Raw genomic sequence first — 19,947 nt, forward strand, 5'->3', positions numbered from 1 at the left:
TCAGCGTAACTGATATAGTATATATTTCAACAAGCATGTATATATATTTGTATATATATGTAATGTATTGCATGTTGCCTACCTAACAAAAATTGGAATGAAATTGGAACGAAATAATAAAAATTTTGTTGAAAACTACTTTAGCTATTGAGGAACTGACAACGGTACACAGATTAAGGGAATCTGTGAAGGTACTGGCAAATACAAAACTCAAAATATTATAAATATTATCTGGTAGAATTTGTAGTCTTTCATTTAAATAAACCCCGTTTATAGTGGGAAGGGAATTAATTAATAAATTAGTAATAAATTATTTATTAACGATTTAATATTTTTAAAAATACATATTTCATATCAAAAATTAAGTTCATTAAACTAAAGCACCATAAGTTACACTTTTACATACTCTTCTTTATTACATTTGCTATGATCGGGAGTGTTACCCCGGAGGTACCGCTGAATCTCTTCCAGGTTTTTACCCTTGGTCTCGGGTACGAAGAAATATATAAACAGCAGACCAATTACAGAAAATATGCAGAAACCGTAGAATGCAAAATACATTCCGTAATTGTCCTTCATCACCTGCAAGAATTTGGACGCAATCGCAGCTACTATACTATAATAGACGTCTGCCAGACACAAAGCGAAAGCTTTAACACCAGTCGGAAACAGTTCGCCTAACATTAAAATAGGAATGCTCTGCATGCCTATGCTGAAAACTATCACAAAACCAATAAGTACTACCACCGGCATGTAGTCGAAAGGAGTGGTGTCGATGTCAGTTTGAGACTGGATGTAGAAGTAAGTGCCCTCCAGAAGAAGGGTGAACGCAGCACCTGCCATTGATATCATGAGGAGGGGCCTCCTTCCCGCCTTGTCTACTATGCCGGAGGAAACTATCGTAACTAGAAACATCACAGTGAAATATATCATGGAGGCGTGTTGAGGTGAGATGTCATCGCCTGCCTCTTTAAATATGGTTTGAGCGTAGAAGGATATGGCTGTCGTTCCGCTGAACTGCTGAAAACCTGAAAAAAAGTATCGATTAATACAAACAACGCGTTTTTCTTTTATTTCTTGCTTTTAACAGATGTAACGTTGATTTCATACTATCAAAATAAAAATATTTTAAATTTTGCGAAAATGTTAAGCAAATTTTTACTATCTGAGGACTGTCTAGGCCTTTAATGTCGATCGGTGAAAAATTAAATTATATTACCTCTCAGTCCAGCAACAATAAACACAGCCTTCCTATTTGATTTAACTAGGAACAAATCCAAGAATCGTCCCGTCTTTCTCGTCTTTGTCTGAATGTAAGTACTCATCCTCTCTATCTCCTCATCAACATTTTCTACTCCCCTGAACTTCCTCAGACTCTGTTTGGCTTCTTTTATCTTGTTCTTCATCAGGAGGTAATAAGGGCTTTCGGGCATCCAAATAAACGTAATAAAAGCCAGAAGCGGCACCAAAGACGAGACTAAGGCAGTGGTACTTATACTTAAGTAAGACCCTATCACATTAATAAGCAGGAACCCCCCTATCCACAAAGCCGAGCAGCTGGAGCCGAGAAGGCCTCTCACTTTGGCATCCGAAATCTCACCTATATACATGGGGACTACCGTAAATGTCACTCCGTCAGCTACTCCTGCGATAAACCTGCAACAATGTAATAAATAAAATAGTTTTGTTCCTACAGTATATAAAGTGTTAGAAGTCATAGAAAATTTCACACTAAAAAGCCTTAATGAACCACGAATCTAAAGCCGTTGGTTTTGAGATGAAATGGTGTTTAAATAAAAAAATAAATAAATACTCGGATATCCCTGAAGATGTATGATGTAGATGTATAGAACACAGATCAAGTCAATTTGAAATCTCGAAAATCGTTTTCTCGAAAACCGATGGCGTTTTGGTTTCAACTAATCCAAAACACCCTGAGACAGGATGTTACGTAATTTTATGTGCATATGCAGGATTATCTATTTTATTAATTCGCATAAGCGTAAATAAATCATACGAACCTAGCAATGTGCAACACCAGGACGCTCTTTGCAAACGCGATCATTATCCACGCAATGAAGAATGGTATGGACGTTCCCAAGATGGTTTTCTTCCTTCCGAAAAGGTCTACTATGTTAGCGGCAGTTAAGGCACCTAATATAGCCCCTATGAGGGGCATCACAGCCATTATGGCTCCTTCTTCATTGCTCATACCCAGCGTATGGTTGGTGTTGTTCACCAACTGGATAAGGGTTGGGGAGGGCCATCCATAGTGCATGCCATCCGTCACTATGGCAAGGTTGCCTAAAAAAAGCGTCCATAGTAAAACTTTTTACAAAAGACAGTAAAGTTAAAACCACTCCTATTATTAAATGTACCTATATTCTTTAAATTGTTTGTAATGTATAGACCGTAATTGTAACCTAAAAAGTCATTGAAATTGTGACTTGATTATGGGTTTAACTATATCTTAATTAATTGTTTATATAATAAAGATTATATGTTCATTTCTTAATACATGACATTCCGATTAACAAAAAACTAGTAATATTATGTCAACTTACATCAGCCTTTTCCTGTTAAAGCCGAGAGAAATTTGCGTAACATGTTCTGCTACATAAATATCGGCGAATTGGCAAACATTAAGGTCATTCACACGTAAATTAACAATAATTAATTAAAAATTTATCACGGTTATATAATCTGTATGTTTACGACGTTTTTAACGATTTTTTATATAGAAAACAAGTTTAAATACATTGCCCCCTCATAAGTGGGTTACTGGGATTCTCGGTGTTGTGAAATCCTGCCAATCTACATAATATAGTTATACTTCAAGTTATGATGTTAAAATTTAAAATGCAAAGGAGCAAAAAGGTAGGTAGATATTTTATTGAACCAGATAAGATAGTGCCAGCAAGAGCTAAAAGAAATTTTTCTGTATGATCAGTTGGAGATAGGCCTGTCTAACTATACAGGGTATCCAGAAAAATGTGGGAAATCTCTCGGGTGCAGATAGAAGATGAAAAAATAAGATGACAAATTCCTATAAAATATTTTCGTACAGGCCCTTCCTACACAGATAATATACAGGGTCGGAAAGTCCCCATGGTTCATCTGCCGTTACGTGAGAGCGATAAAGTAAGTCATAGAAATCCATGCGATAGGGCTGCGCCTCACCTTAGACAAATTGTGCTGCCCTCTGTTAACGGATCGTATTAACATATCGGAATACGAAGTGGGAATTGTATAAGTAGTGACATCTATTATAGAAAAGGCAAACGACAAAAACAAAGATGACCACCGGTCGCTGAATTACAAGTGGAAGTGGATCTTATTTGTGGAAGAGTGAAACGGGCGGTGACTATGAGACGCCTTCATTATAGCCATCCCTCTCTATCGCACGGATTTCTATGACTTACTTTATCGTTCTCACGTAACGGCCGATGAACCATGGGGACTTTCCGAACCTGTATACAATTGTACATTTTAAAAATTCGTTTCGCTTTAAATTTCCAAATACTTTAGCTCAAGTTTGAATATTGCCGCCACATTTTTTTATTTGGCTTTTAAAATAATGAACAAATAATGTAACTTGTCTGAAGGTAAAATATCAAGGAACTTTTCCAATTAATTGCTTATTTTACAGGAAATACGTGTTTAAATTTTAAATAGCTTCGGTTTGGTATTGCGAGTATGATAAAGATACAATTTATCTAATTATTATTGTAGCAAATGTTAAAGTCATTCATTTTATTTTTGTAAACAACAAAAAGTAAATAAATATTAATTACATACCAATAAAAACGCCTGTGTTTTTATTAAGAAACAGGCACTTACCTATTTTGACAAATCAATTAACAGCAGGAATATTTCTCAAGGCTTCCTTTATTCATAAAAAGTGGTATTGTTATAATTTGTGCATTATTTAAAATTAGATTTAGGATTAGCATATTTTCTTCAATGTGTCACATTCAACAAACATTAATAACAGTCCATTTAAGCAATATTCGCATAAAAATACGCTAAAAAGTACTATGTAGCTAGTAATTAGTAATATAAATAGGAAAATTACTCAAGGTCGTCAGTGTTTAATAAATTTTTCGTATCATTCTATTATTAGTGCTATTTAAATTCTTTCAAATATTGCATACAGTGAACATCATTTTCTACAGACGGTCTTTCATATTTCATAAATGTTCTAAATTGAGTTCTTGAGAAAACAACTAGAGATGAAAAAATCCTGTAATTGTTGTAATTGATCAACTTTAACTTAGCGTATAATCTAGTAATGAACTTTGACTGTTTTATTCGTACCTACAATAAATTACTACATTAATTGTAATCGTTAAAATATTATTGAAACATAGCACTTGAATTTTTGATGCCATGCAATGTTATTCAATAATAACTCCACTATGATCGATGGTACGGAGTTTATCCTTCAAGGATTGGAAGTGAGACAATTTTTGGTTGATTAAACTTGGTATAACGCAGTTACTTTCATATAAAATTTGAAAAAAAAAACAATCAGTGGCTTCGGAATTAAGAGAGGTCTAAGAATTCTTGAATAATTACTGTGTTTCGCTAGCAATATTTGAAAAATTGTAGAGCCTTCAGGATAATCAAAGGACATAAATAAATTCATTTGACGATTTAAATATATAGTTAATCTTAAGAGAAGAAAAGTAGGTACAAAAGTTAATGACAGATTAGTATATATTTTCCAAGGTTCTTTATGCCGACAAAAAATATGTTCTTTCAAAGTCATTCATTAATTTTTGGCTAATCTATCACCATATACTTTAGATAAAAATTTATCTCGTTAATCTAGCTGTAATCAGAACTTATCACCCACTTGATATCAGACAGATGAGCTAATGGAAAATAGTTCGTCCTTTATTGAATTTATACCGGCCAAAAACATCATAAAAGGGATTCACGTATTGTAGTGCTCTCATATCTTTAGTACCTGGATTTTTTTTTATTAAGATATTATCTTATTTCTGATAACAAGTGCAGAAATTCTAAAGTAATAAAAATTAAAGATTATTGTGTAAGTTCATTAAGCAGGTTGAATAGATTATGTAAATTATGGATAGATAAAAATAACTGCATACTTAAAATATTAAAATATCAATAAAGCGAATGATGTTGTGGGAAACGACTACTCTGCGGATTACAGCCTTACCCAGTATAGATAGTTATACATAGTTTTTTTAGATGTCTGTCTACGGACATGTGAGTGTTGAGATATAACCTACATACTAACAAGTTAATAATTAAATATAGTTTTATATATTACAGATCAGCAGGTCGCTCTCTGCCAGCATATAGAAAGCGATTCTTTGTATCAGTAGATATGAAGTAGCACTGATAATTAACATATAATATACTTTGTATGTTATATCTTACATACACTCAAAATATCCACTTAAAAATGTTTCAACAGAAAATTTTACATTTTTTATTAAATTGAAGCAGTTCTGCAAAAGTTTTTCATCACACAATGAACGGTAAGTATTTAAAAATTTTTCAAATTAGGTATAATTACGGTTATAATTAAAATAATAAGACAAAACAACAACAAAACAATAAAAACAATTCTGAGTAATTAATATGTCCATAATTGGAAATAACATGAAAACATACGTAAATTTGCGTAAAGATTAACATGTCACCTTTTGAAGATTGATAGTACCTAGTTAATTTAAAAATATTTGGATTTGGATGTTTATTGAAACCAATGTGAAAAGATCAATAAATAATTTTACAGAACAAAGAAAATATGTTTTTTCTACTTTATGCCTTTTATCATTATCATGAAGTGGCCGATATGTCGTAATTATACAAGTATTAAAAAATATACCAACGAAACTGTAATTACAAAGAAATTGCTATGTTTCTGTGGACTAGTAAATTATACATTATTAATATTTAATCAAGAAAATATTACTTATGAACTTATGCAAAAGCAAAAGAAATTACAATTATATTTATTGCTATTATTAGTTATTCCTTATCAATTCTGAAGTCATTCTTCGTAGCATTTGTACCGAGGAAATAAATGTTTGTAAATATGGATGTGTATGTTTATAAATATTGTGATATTAAAGAAAACATTGATATCAACAAGAATTTTCATATCGATGACCTCCCACCAACACTCAAATGTATATTGTGGTAATAACGCAACAAAAATTAAGTTGCATGATTGAAGATATTGGCACTTGTTACTATTATGGCTAAATACAGGCCGTTTCAAGTATTTTTTTTTAACCAATGGTATTGTGGGAAAAAACTTTTGACTGCGAAAAGAAATTATTCAAAAAGCTCTTGTACCTTTCTTAATACTGCTCAAATGAAAAAATTATAGGTACTTGGATGAAAATTAGATTCACTTCGTACAGTTCATAGTAACAAAGCATACATTTTAACAATAACAATTATATTCTTTTGACTAACAACAAGCGGTTCGGAAGTCAACGACTGTAGTCAGTAATTTGACCACTGTTAGAAAGAGCTAAGCCAAAATGTGCTAAGTACTTAAATTCGCATATATTCGATTTAATTTTTGGGGTATGAAATTTTTCAGTTTAATTCGAATCAGCCACCTTCAAAGAAATCTTAACATTATATGTGTTGTATATGTTTTTATGAAATAACTGTTCCGTCTTTGAAACCTGTAACCCGCTTTCAGGAAAAAAGTTATGACAGATCAAGGTTAATGAGAATTTATAATATTCGCAGGTCTGCATAATAAAATACTATTAATTAATTGAAATGTTTACTATACTCGCAGGCAACAGGTTTTGCAACACTTCCACGTTTGACCATGACCGCGACACATAAGCAACCAGAAATCTCTCGAATTGAAAGACAGATCAACGAAATTCGCAAAGGTAGGACACCAACCTAGCAAAATTCGCAAGAACAAAAAGAAATGGAGATAAGTTTAACATCCTGCTATTCTTATCAACTATGAATCTACAAAAATTTCAATAAATGAGTGTTTTTTTTGCTAAACGGTATTTAAAACAATTCCTTAAGGTTTGGATCTTGGTTGAGTATTCTCAATTATGGGATAAGTAATAAATATTGTATTTATTATAGAGAGGTAAACAGCAGGTAAACAAAAAAAATGTCAATTTGGGTGACATAGTTTCTTGAAACGTTAATAACAAAACTAAATTTAGAAAATCAACTCCTAACTGATCCTTTTGGGACAAGTGGTTATTTATTTAAAACATGTTTCTTTTCAATGTGGTGGAAATCGAATTAAATGAAAACAAAAATGTTAATGTTCAGTCATATTCTTCCATGGGTATTATTTAATTCTAACTACATATTATAATCGAATAAATAGAGTCCCTTTTAATTCAGTATAACAATGTTTTATTTTTTTTTTTCTATTAGTTTCGGCTAATCATCATAAATTATTAGAACAGATTTACTTGTCCTTAATCTGTCACGATGATTTAAAAGTTTACAAAAAAATTACTGATATTTTCATATTTAATTAAAAATTATAATGTTATTTGTTAGTAGTTTATGCAGCTATTCCTTTTCCAATGATTGTCATTTTTCTTCTTCCCTGATGATGGCATAATACCCGAAACCAATAGGAAGGAAAATAAACCATTTTTATACTGAATTAAAAAGAACTCTAATATACCCAATGAACTTACAGTCATTTAGTAATTACATTATGGATGGAATATTACGAGTTGATTCAAAAATTCATTCACTATAACCAAACTGAATTTAGAATCAAATACATTATTTTTGCAACAGCAGGAAAGTAGAACAAGGAACATTGAATTTATTTTGCAACTTTCGAAACATTTGCATATTATGTAAGGATTTCGCGGACGAATCCACGTGTCTGCGACCACCCACGGAAATATCTCGAAATCGCTAGAACCAAATCGACTTACCTGAAGCGGCCGCAAGGTACTGCAAGATAGAGCTGCCGGTCTCTTGAGCCATGCTGCTCTCGAAATTCGCCACCGAGTCGCACTCTACCACGGATATTCTGTGGAGTCCCGCACGATCCGGTCTTCAGCATGCGGCCCGGCAACTGAAAGAAAAAAAATCACTTGATCTCAGCACGACCCGAGAGCTATCAAGTTTAGCAATTGGGAGGGATCTACTGCGGACGGGTGTACTTCATCCGACAGGCTACGTCGCGTAGCAAGTACCTACAATCTCACAGGTGATTAAGCGTTCGCGACCAGTGGCGTGCTCGGGGGTCCCGGACGTACCTAGGTAAAAGTTACATATGGATAGGTGTCGAACAGAGGTATAGATCGAATGAGAGTGGGCTTCGGGGAGTGCAATTTTTAGGCGACGCTAAGGGCACAGCCGTTTTGAAGGTAATTGTCAAAAATAATGCTGTTCAAAATGAACCCATGTTTCGAAAAGAATTCGATAATCTTTCAAAAGCTCCATACAATGAGCAGTTCCCTTTCAAATCTACCGGAAATCATCGGCCGTATCAGACGATATCGCCCAGAAGCCGCTAACAGTGCAGGACAGTGAGAAAATCTTCACCCCTCTTTTGAATTTTGTCCGAAAAACTCGAAACTTGACCTTAGGGTCAGAATTAATCAAAATAAGTTTCAGTACAACAGCTCTTTGGAGATACTCACAATCCACATTAGGAAAATTGCAATTAATCTCACAATATTTTATAAAAATAAAACTGAGCTAAATTTCACAAGCACATATCACCCAGGCTTTGTGAAGATCCTAAAGGATACAAGATCCTAAAGCTTACATGCACAACTCCTCCAAAGAGGCAACATGCTCTACAGCTTCCATACAGCTCCTAAATCTGACCTAATCTAAAAAATTCATATCTAGGTACTTAAAGTTCGGTTAAGTCGGGTTAGAAATACTTTACATAAAACAGTAAATATTATTAAAATACAAAATGTCTGTAATTACAATGTAACTGAACATATTAAACGCTCTGTGAGATTCCCATTATAAAAGGTGTAAATCAGCCTTCATATAATTCTTTTAAAAATGTGAAATATCCTTTGTCTTTCAGCTTAGGTAGATATATCTATCTGCAGAATGTTGTTATAAAGTAACTGATGCTGCTTAAAAAGAAGGTACTTTAGGTGGGGTTTAGATATTCCTCTGATGAATTAAGAGATTAGACATTTCGATGACTGGACCATAAAATCCATTCTGGTTTTTCCAAATTTAGAAACAAAACCGTAACACATGTACAAAGCAATTCTCATAAAATACATTTTACTTTACTGTTGATATGTACGCCATTGGCGTAGATATGTAGTAGAGGTATAATGGCATTATTATAACCTATCCATTCTTATCTGTGTTTTAAGTCATCTATTTAAATAAAAGTATTTTAAAAATGTATATTAGTTATCATATTTGCTTGCCTTTCGAATAATTAGGTATCTCTATAAAACGACTTGAGATAATACGTTTGTCTGCCTTTATTTCCTAAATTGGCTTATCTTCAAATCTAAAAATATGTATAGCTTATTTCAGAGTTCTAGGAAATGGAAATATAGGTACTTGCGACATAGAATTGTGTGTGTTTTAGTTTTTTCTCTATTTAAGTTTGATCTGGACATCATCTGAAATTACTGAGACACCTATGTATGTACCAATTATTCTAAAGTCCTTATAAGAATTAAATGTAAATGTGCTGTATTTTTTTTACTACTCTAGATCTATTTACATACGCCTAAGTTTTTTGCCCAAACATCTTATGTATCTAGGTACTTATCTTGTTTTAATTCAAACAGTGAATCAACTTCTAAAAGGTTAGCAGGTTTAACGATGAATTTGCTTTGTTTCTCATTGTTTTTATTTATCTTTGTAGTGGTTGCAATAGGTGCGTACCATAATCCTTGAAAAAATATAAATATTTATATATGTAATCGACCTGTCCTACCCAAGTTGTTAAATTATAAAGATTCATAAACATGGTGCAATTTAACTTTATACTTCTTTAAAAGCCGTAGAAAACGTCTTATATCAAAAATACAGATTATCTTAGTTATTACAGTATTTAAATGAAATAATTACTACGCTACAGATAATATTAACAGAAAAATAACATAAAAACTGTTAGCATTGTATTAGCTAATTCATGTTTAACTAAAGTATTTTTAAAAATAACATACTTACCTAATAGTTAATAATACTGACTTTTGACTGTATAATAAATTGTAAAATCAAGTGAACTAAAAGTATACATTGTGTAAAATATCACTGTCAAATTTATAATACCAACTCGAAGTCTGATACAAAACTTTTAATTCTAAGCTGTATGGAATAACAATGTCCTCTATTTTTACATTGTACTTTGCTACCTTCAATTCAATGAAACGATATCCACATAAGGAATTTTAATCTAAATCGCTATTTGTGTAGATACGGTTTTATTGGAAGGTCATTTTTACGATTTAATTGCAGAGATATCTGAAGCATCTGCTATGTAAAGTGTACTGCAGAAAATTTTCCATTGTTTATCGTACGGTATGTAATTCAATATTCGTCACTTATTCACACAGTACCATCAGTTTTTTTCCATTGAAAAACTTGAAATTCAGTTTCAAATCAAAGTTATGCTATCACAAAGAAACACAGGTGGGCTGGGATTTATATCACAAAAGAATATCTATAATTTCAATAAGTACATACATATTTTTTTACAAAAAGTATTTTGAAAAATTATTTAAATACTTTTATTGTTACGTGTATCTTCTGATTTTGATTATTTCAGCACTAGTTAATTTTTCATTCTAGACAATCATGTTAATGTGGGGTAAATTTCCGTCGTTAAATTTACAAGTTTTCCTAGAATTTCCAATGGAAACAACATGTTGGTATCGACAACCACACCTATAATAATGCGGTTATGCGTGCAAAATAATTATGTCATTCATACTTCCTTTTAAGTTTATTAGCATATTACATCGCTTTTTGTCAGAATAATAAGTGAAAATGGAGCAGGGCCTGTTTATAATAAACATCACTATCAATTTTTGTGGTACCTACTACTATTCGAATTTCTAGTTGTTCAAAATTATATAAAAAAATGTTTTATGGTAGACCAACTAAGAATTATTACTAATATTGTTTACTTTAAATTTATTATATTTGCAAGGGTCACTGTTTAGATATCTGGACTAAGTTATCGATAACTAACTATGATTTATTTGTACCATTAGCAGAAATAAGTTGACATAAAAGCCTTGAAGATAACATTTTACGAGCTAGCGAATAATTAAAAAAAAAATATGTTTTGGCAAATAATCAAAATAAGATAAAGTCTATAATACATACAATTGTTTAAAAAAAAATAGAGGTAGATATCTGAATCTTATAAGTATCTACCATGAGGCATTGTTTTCATGCGGAAATAATTGGTTCCAAACATATCCATGATAAAAAAATTGGAATCATTGGAACCACTGGTTTTATGAAGTTCATGTTTCAAAAAAATGTATTTCGAATTTGGTACCTATAAAAATGTACAAGACAGAGATTGGCATTCCATATTTACTATTTTTATACAAGCGCAAATTCTCATTTATATAAGCAAACTAATTATAAATAAGTATATACTAAATAAACTCTTCAAAATTCCTTTCTGATGGACTTCAGAAATGACATAAGTAACATTTTGTAAGAATTTCAAGCGTTCATTTTAATTTAGGTAAATAGAACTGTTCGCAATTTTTTTCTGGATAGTTACTATGGTAATTCCATTCTACTTTCTTATCAGCAATATATTGAAGTGCTTTATTTTTAGGATGCATCGAATATATATGACCTTCGGTGGCGACATTTAACTTTTAGAAATCTAGACAACAATTTACGCTGCTACTAAAAAATACGTTATTTTTTATGCCAAAATTTATAATTCGGTTTTATTTATAGAAAACATGTCAGAATATTTTAAAGAATAGTATAATGTGTGTGTTACACAAAAATTAATTGTGTTACTAGTCGCTTTTTGTGAAACAATGACCTACTATTTTTCTTATTTTTATTAGCAGTTCATTTAAATACCCTCAGTTTTGAATACAAAAGGTATTTCTCTGGTATAAATCCTTTACAGCCAATTCGATGACTGACATACTGGACATGGTCCACATGAAAAACAAATTTATTTTAAATAACTTTTGCTATGTAAATAATTTTCACTCATTTAAGTCATGTTTTAACCTTTAAATTATTTAAATGAAGTGAAATCCTTTGATGAACTCAACGAGAGCAACGAAATACAATATTCGAGGAACCACGAAACCCAAACTTTTTCACACAGTCAGTCTTCGATGAGTGCTGCTAATTTCAGCGAAAAACCAAAAGGTTTTAATTTTTAATGATTATTCTACGAAACTATGTCTACATAGCAAAAAAATTCACATTGAAAAAGCACACAAATAAAAATACAAATCATTAAATAAATCACTACTGCTTGTAAGTAAATAATAGAAACAAAAACTGTCAGTGTCAACTGCAATACGTCAAAGTGAAACGACATTCTTAATTTTGAGATTGAAAACTGATACTTTTTTTAAACAGCAACTAACTGAAGTCCATGATGTACATTTTTATATTTTTGTCTGTTTTTTCAGTACTGTCAATTCTTCAATATGTTAAAAAAAAGCCATTACCATTCAAATAGATGAAAACAAATGCGGTTTTCAACCACAGCGAACTCTGATTTACCATAGTCACGCTATTTTAAGATAATAACAACTGGCGGTAGACTGATATTTTCTTTGTTCCCATGAATGATTACTCATTATTGTGGTGGAAGTCTGTTAATCGCTTCCTCTATCACATATCAGTAGATGATTCTTTATTTAATTCTATTGCGTTTTATTAACAATAATATACACAGTAGTTTTTACACTAGTAACAATTAAAAGGAGAATTATTTTTATTTTGGTAACAATATGTTACAACTACTATCCATTCAAATTCTTGCTGGTGATTATCAGTTAGCTAATATATATTTAGGAAGTATTAAAATTATCTTTTATTGTTCTGCTGCAGTTCTTGATGTTGATATAACAATAAAACTACATGTATTTGCTTTTTAATAGACTCGTTCTGTTCGCTAATTATAATGCCGATAAATTCGAATCTTTTTCAGATTAATAGGACATTAATTATGAACCCAGACATACTTATCTCTACGCAGTACTATAAAAGGGTAATATCAGAACTAAGAATAAAATTTGTCACAAAACCGAATTCATAATATGTAGATATATTCGTATTAAAATTGATAGCTACGTTTCAACGTTTTAATAATAAAATGACTACTCATTTGGCGCATTTCATCTTTTTGTTTCTCAGTGTATTTTTTCCACGAAAATATAAACTCGTTTGTTTTCGTTTTATTTTTAAAAGTACGTATTTAAAGAAAATATGTGTACAATTGATATTCTTACATTTTAGAACCTACTTTTTATTACCGAAGTAAATTTTATTTAAAAAATAAATATATAGAGAATTTTTTGTTAATACAAATCTATATAATATATATTTTCTTTCTATATTATTTTATAACAACCCATTTAATTTCAAAATAGCAATACGTCACAACTTTGACAGTTTCAGTTCTAATGAGAAAAGCGAATTAATGTTACTTAGAATGTGTAGAAAAAATAGCATTGCCTCCTCTTTTCCTTCTTCTGTTGCAAAATATTCTATTATTTACTTTATTTCGTTATTTTTAGTCACTCTCTAATTTTTTTTAACTCTTATAACCATAAATTTAACAATAATTGTGGGCAATTTGGCAAACATCAGACATTCCATCTAAAAATAATGGTTTAATTTAAAAGTGACTTTGAATTTTTACTAGACTCGACATAATTCATTTTACATTTTTTTCCAAGATTACAGTAAGATCTGGGCCAATTTCTCTGAGTGATATTCTTCGATTTATTTCGTTGAGACAAAAAATAGAAAGTGATACATTCGCCATTGATGAAAATTAACTGTAATAAAACATATTTAATGATTTAAACAAATAAGTTTGTTTTAATTTTTACTATATCTATAAAATAATTAACTAAAAATTACCAAACAATTCGCTTCTTGCATGACATCGAAGAAGCTTTAAAATAAAACGAAACAGTGTTAATATCTTAATAAACTAAAATTTATACCATACACAACTAATAAGAATAAAGAAAATATATAATATCGATGTATGAATATGTAAAACTTACAAATATTTGACACCAAGTTCTGAGAGCAGTGAGTTGATAAAATACACTAATTACCATGTGCAGTGTTCAGAACTAACTGGAGGAAAAACGTAAGTTTTTACAGAAGAGAAAATTAGATAATTTTTTAATCTCGAACCCCTTCCTAGCAAGCAGTATTGACTTGCGGTTACAGCAAGGCTTTGTAGCTGTTATTGCGATAATGTTAATCAATCAAAATTGATAATACTCATCTAATTCTTCACATACACATAGTAAATCAACTAACTAGCATTTCGTTGTCTAGCGACTTTTGTACTCTTCCAAACTAAGGATCGTTGAGGAAAAATTTTTCATTCACGATATAAAAATAATAAGAAAAGAGGTTGCAAATATAGAAAAATATAATTTTTGTGGTAGATGCATAACTTTTAAACGATTTAGTTGCATTTGAAGATGGAAGATGGATTTTCAAATAAGAAGAAAGAAAAACGATTTGACAAGAAGGACCTGTAAAATAAGAACATGCTACATCGATGGAAACATTTTCTATGTATAATACTTACTTTGATTTTATGTACTATTTGTTTTAACTAAGAGCAGAATTTTTGCTATTGCTTGAAAAAAGTCTTTGACTGATTCCATCTTTTACTTGAAAAAAATTATACACGATAAGCTTTGTTTTTAAGTTATACTATTATAGTATAATATATATCTTAACTATATATTACTTTATTTCTTTCAAGAAGATCTGTCTCTATTGATAAGAACTCATGATTATGATTAAGTACCTATATGTGCTCATATTAACATTTTTATTAGAAAAAAAACTAAACTGATTAAAGTAATAAAAATCTTATTCCCCATTTAAATAGAGGAACAAAAATAGCATTAAGAAAGCCTTACTATTTTAGTATAGCTTTTTAAATAATTATTAATTTGGCTTGGAGGAATTGACACAGTGAATTACACAATTTTGCTCCAATTTAACTATTATCATCAATTTCAATGCCAATATTTATCTGCAAATCGGGTTCTTTTCCTCAGTGGGTGGTATAATATAAACTTATAACAAATTCCTGTCAACAAATGATATTACTATCTGTTTCGAGAAGAGTGTTTTACATATGTGTCATTTTGCGGTCATTTATAAAAGGCGATATCAATTATTCAGAAGGGAACATCCTTATCGTAATTAGATAAATACTTGGTCTCGTGTGACTTCATTGTGTTTGTTGCAATTACAATAATATAATGTTTTAAATTTAACTAGGAAAATGTTAACTGGAAATTTGTATATTTTTCAACAAGAAATAAAAATGCTGGCTTTTTCCTCAATGAAAAAACAAGTTCAGTTCAATTTCCTGTTTATATATAATTTTATACTCAATTCAATTTAAAACATACAATAAAGAACGTTGTGAATTATTATGAACAAATTAAAATAATCCTCATAAGTATAATTTACACCATACCCAGGCATTTTTATTTAAATTTTCAGCAAAAACTATTGCAGACATAACAATAATTTGACAACTAACTTGACAAGTGTCAAATTATTTTAATTGTTTTGGAGTGTTTCTGGTCATGGCCAATTTGACAAGAAAAAATGTACAAAAAATAGAGAATTGCAATTGCAAATATCTCGAAAAGTAGTAACGACAACCCTAACAATGCTTATATGGCTTGAAAGGAAATTTCAATCTGCATACGATAGAGTAGAAAAATACATGGTGTTCCATTTAAGTTAACAAAGTTATAGCTGTTTCAAGTTATCAAAATGTAACAGCAAAAATGAATCACCTAGTCACATTTAATATGTTTTAATTTGTTGGTATATCATATTTTGGCGTTACCTATGCTCTTTACAGATTGATATCATGCTTCTGAAAAGAGTTACTAGCAGTACTTTCCTATGGGACACCCTGTATATATTTGTAAAGTCAGCACTTTTTCCAAATCTGAATAGACCCCTCTCTATTTGGTAAAGGTAATACTAACTTGAGTCGATTACATTTCCATTCTTTCATCGCAATTTTTAGAAAATATTTCTTGTTACTATAATGGCGATAATTATTTGTATCTACTGACTTCCAGACACAAACACGTGTTCAAAACTAAAGATGTTATCTGTATTCAGTGTCACCAATATTTGTCCAATCATTTTGATATGAAGGTATCACTTCGATTGTAAATGTAAACAAAAAATTGTAATATTTTCGTCAATTTCGTACTTGATTACTTTAATATAAACAAAGCGTAGGCAATTAAATTTTAATTTATCAGAAGATTTAAAACTTCGCTAATAATATTGATTACCTTGGATAGTTATGTCTACGTTATTAGTTCATTACAGTTTTATCTAACGGTTCTCTTTAAGGTCATTCCCAAATTTATTATTATTGTTAGTTAATAATAAATTGATAGAAGTGGACGATTTACAGAGAAAGTTAACTGAAAACAAACTAAAAATAATGAAGATACCGACAAAAATATGCATTCCCATCTGTATATAAGGACTCAAGTTAAATGTATTTGTATCATGATTTACTAATGTAATTCAACAGATCCCATGAACGTTCTTATCCACTTGTCACATCGGAAAAATCTCTCGTGTATATTTATACAAAAACACTCGATAAACCGATGTAATTTGATGTTTTTCCAAGAAATTTTCTAACTTTAATACAAAAGTTAGAGAAAGTGGAAAGATAAAATAAAATGCAGTTTTGCAATTAGTTCACACTATGGAAAATCCACAGGGGAATCTTTCCTGAGTCTTTTGCAGGAAGATTATCAGTTTGCAATTAATATTTCAAAAATCTGTGGTACAAATACAAGAAGATTAAAAATAAATCACCTATACCCTATACCCGAAATAATTTTTAGTTGAAAGTATCGTCTCTTCCCGTGTATATCCACAAATTTTGTACAGTTCGTTATTAAACATCTTGAATAAAGAACAAAAAAATTTGATATTCTTTTGACAAACTCTGTACGCAAGTAGAAAGCCTTAAGTGCAGTACATTTATGCTCGTCTACCTTTCCAATGGTTGCCAGGTTACGAAAACAAACTAAAAATAGAAGTGCCAACCTCGCTAGTTCTAATAAAAACGCAAAGTGAAGTGTGTACTCGTAAAAATATTGCAAATGAAATGATATTTTGTAAAATTATTATCACTTACTTAATACAATATAGTTAGTGTAGAGTAGATTTATGACCCGTTGGGTTTTCGATTCCTATGAAGATAAGAAGAAAAATTTCGAGAAAAATTAATATTATTTTTCACTGTATGAATAATAAATTATCTAGGTAACAACTAAATGTATGTTGGTACTTACCCGCAAAGAAAACTCAACCGAAAGGACCAACTTCTAGAGCAGCACTTGCACAGCTCGAAAAATGACGGGCGGTCTATCTGTAAGTTCCCGACAACAAAAGATAATACATACGCTTTCGTAAATATAGGCTTATCGATTTAGCAAAGCCACTGTGCTGCGACTAGCGTCTCGGTTCCGTCAATTTAAGGTCAAGATATTTCAGGAAAATTTTCCATGACGCTTGTGTGTGCCAGTGAAATCCAGCATCTGCATCCTGGGGGGTGACTTGCTGAGGTCTTGAAGTCTGAAGAAAGCTGTCCGAATAAGGATTATATATTTTTTTTGTATTAACAACTCCCAAGAAACTTAAATTGTTTCTAGAGGAAGTAAATCGAGGATTTCTAGTTATTTAACAGCCTGTTCATTCTGTGACATATTATTTTTACCTGTTTTAAAATAAACCAGGCTAGCTCAAACGTATTTTCAAATATTCAGTTTCTGTCAAACAAAAAAGTTGTAGTAAAAAATATCTGATGTTTATTTTCGACATATTATTGAGAAGTATTCCTTTTAGATGTAAATTCACCGGTATTATTGTGCTACATCTTTTGAAAACACACTGTAGATGATTCTCAAAAGATTTTGGGATATTCTTCTAAAAAAAATATGACAGATCCTTATTTATCATCATTGAGTTTATAAGCTACGCACAATCTCTTATTTTTTTCTCTGTTTTCTTATGTGAAAGCTTTCGAAATAACATTTGGTATATACTTTCTCAGAAATATTGATGTTTCTGTGAATATGATCTTAATTAAAATATTAGCAATTCATTTATTTTTTAATAATCCAGTTTTTAAACTGACAATGAATCTAAAAATTTCTGTCTGTTTCTATTTACGTATTAGGATTCAAGGTGATGCGTGTATTTGAGGTAAGTAAAAATATATGTATGAGACATCAAAAAATAGAACATAAAACATAAGATATTCGAACGTCGAAGCATTTGTCCACACTAATGAGAAGTAAATCTATCAGACATTAGGTCACGACAGATAGTTTTAGGCAATAAAGTAATAACAATATTTTTTTCAGCCTACACATACGAAAAATTAAAAACCGATATTAGACTTTTATCATACTAGAATTTATTTCCCACATGCCTTGCCAAATGCCAAAATTATTTTAAATATGAAACACAGAAAAAAATTTAAATTTATTACGAATAACAGTTGCATTTTAATTATTATCTCTGATTTTATTAAACATTTTCAATTAGAAGTCTATTACCTTTAAAATTATTGAATCATACGAAATAATGTAATGTAAGTCAGATAGAAGATGTAATAAATTGAATAGGCACTTCAACTCTATGCTTAGGACTGTGTCGCCATTATGTAAAAAAAAATTAACTGGTTAATTTTGTAGAACTAAGGCCCCAATCAGCATTGATTTTTATCCGCAATTATTGATTGCGTAATATGACTGTCTTTTTATTTATATGATGATATGAAGTATAGACATTACTGGACGTAAAATAAAACTTTAATTTGATTATTATCGTTACGTAGGGCATTTTTTTCTCTGGCTGTGACAAAGATTCCCGACTAGGATCATGCATAGGTAAAATGAATGATTGATTGACGATTTTATCGAAATACGTAATATCATATCAAAGACCCTGGCGATTCTATCGAGAAAATCAAGGAAGTTCGACCAGATCCAGGTCATATCCCAGTAAAATTTAACGTGACACAAAATTGCCAATTAAAGAATCTTTCGAAGAACTTCATCGTAGGTTCATCACAGAAGACAAGGATAAGAATCTAGTAGAATTGGCAAATGAGCAAACTAACATGTTTCTATGCAATAAAAAGATTTAATAAAAGTTTTTTTTAAATATCATCACATCTGTAAATATTTTACCCATTTAGGTTTCCACTTAATAAAACAAAAAACGTACTATTTCTAATTTATTCCATTCAAATGTATGTTACTTTATTGGGAACAAAGCTCCTCTACACTACATTCATTAAATAAGGAATTTAAATTAAACAGCTGTATAAATTTATTTCAAGGTATTTAATATATGACTAATATAACAGTTGATTAATATAATCTCAGGCGTGGTTATTTGTCGGGTACACGCAATATTTTAGGTTGACAAATGTTTATTTGCAAATAACAAACGGATCGTGCTTTGACCTAAACAACTGAGTGAATTTCAATTGCAAATTTAAGAACAGCTATTTGCAATTCTAGTAGAAGAGGATATTGCCCGATATGTCAAGTTAGTAACAATGAAATCAGTGAAATCTTATCGACGCGTGAAAAATAGATGCTATGATTGGGTACCTACCTAATTTGCAAGAATTTTCTGAAAATAATAAGTAGCGTGTATAAAATT

At 30.6% G+C, this 19,947-nt stretch overlaps 1 protein-coding gene across 4 annotated transcripts; it reads right to left on the reverse strand.

Annotated features, from left to right (window-relative positions):
* Positions 1-299: 299 nt before the first annotated feature.
* Positions 300-17,661, reverse strand: LOC108905602 (facilitated trehalose transporter Tret1-like). 4 transcript variants are annotated; one of them, XM_018708553.1, is made up of 5 exons: positions 17,562-17,661; positions 7,938-8,080; positions 2,022-2,304; positions 1,220-1,656; positions 300-1,028 (listed from the first exon to the last, which is right to left on the reverse strand). In XM_018708553.1, the coding sequence occupies exons 2-5, from the start codon at positions 7,987-7,989 to the stop codon at positions 391-393; spliced, it is 1,410 nt and encodes a 469-aa protein (XP_018564069.1). In that variant the 5' UTR covers positions 7,990-8,080; positions 17,562-17,661; the 3' UTR covers positions 300-390. The 4 variants fall into 4 exon arrangements, with proteins under 4 accessions (XP_018564069.1, XP_018564068.1, XP_018564070.1 ...); XM_018708552.1 differs by lacking the exon at positions 17,562-17,661 and adding an exon at positions 14,244-14,314; XM_018708554.2 differs by lacking the exon at positions 17,562-17,661 and adding an exon at positions 10,174-10,258.
* Positions 17,662-19,947: the final 2,286 nt, after the last annotated feature.

The sequence above is a fragment of the Anoplophora glabripennis genome, unplaced genomic scaffold (genome assembly GCF_000390285.2).
Source record: "Anoplophora glabripennis isolate ALB-LARVAE unplaced genomic scaffold, Agla_2.0 scaffold53, whole genome shotgun sequence".
NCBI classification, from domain to species: Eukaryota; Metazoa; Arthropoda; class Insecta; order Coleoptera; family Cerambycidae; genus Anoplophora; species Anoplophora glabripennis.

What these genes read in the sequence shown, in the direction of transcription:
- LOC108905602 (XM_018708553.1), bottom strand. Translation starts at nt 7,989, where the DNA reads ATGGCTCAAGAGACCGGCAGCTCTATCTTGCAGTACCTTGCGGCCGCT. An exon ending in GTACCTTGCGGCCGCTTCAG is followed by an intron (nt 2,305 to 7,937) that starts GTAAGTCGATTT and finishes CGCTTTTTTTAG; the next exon opens with GCAACCTTGCCATAGTGACG. An exon ending in TATTGTTGCTGGACTGAGAG is followed by an intron (nt 1,029 to 1,219) that starts GTAATATAATTT and finishes ACTTTTTTTCAG; the next exon opens with GTTTTCAGCAGTTCAGCGGA.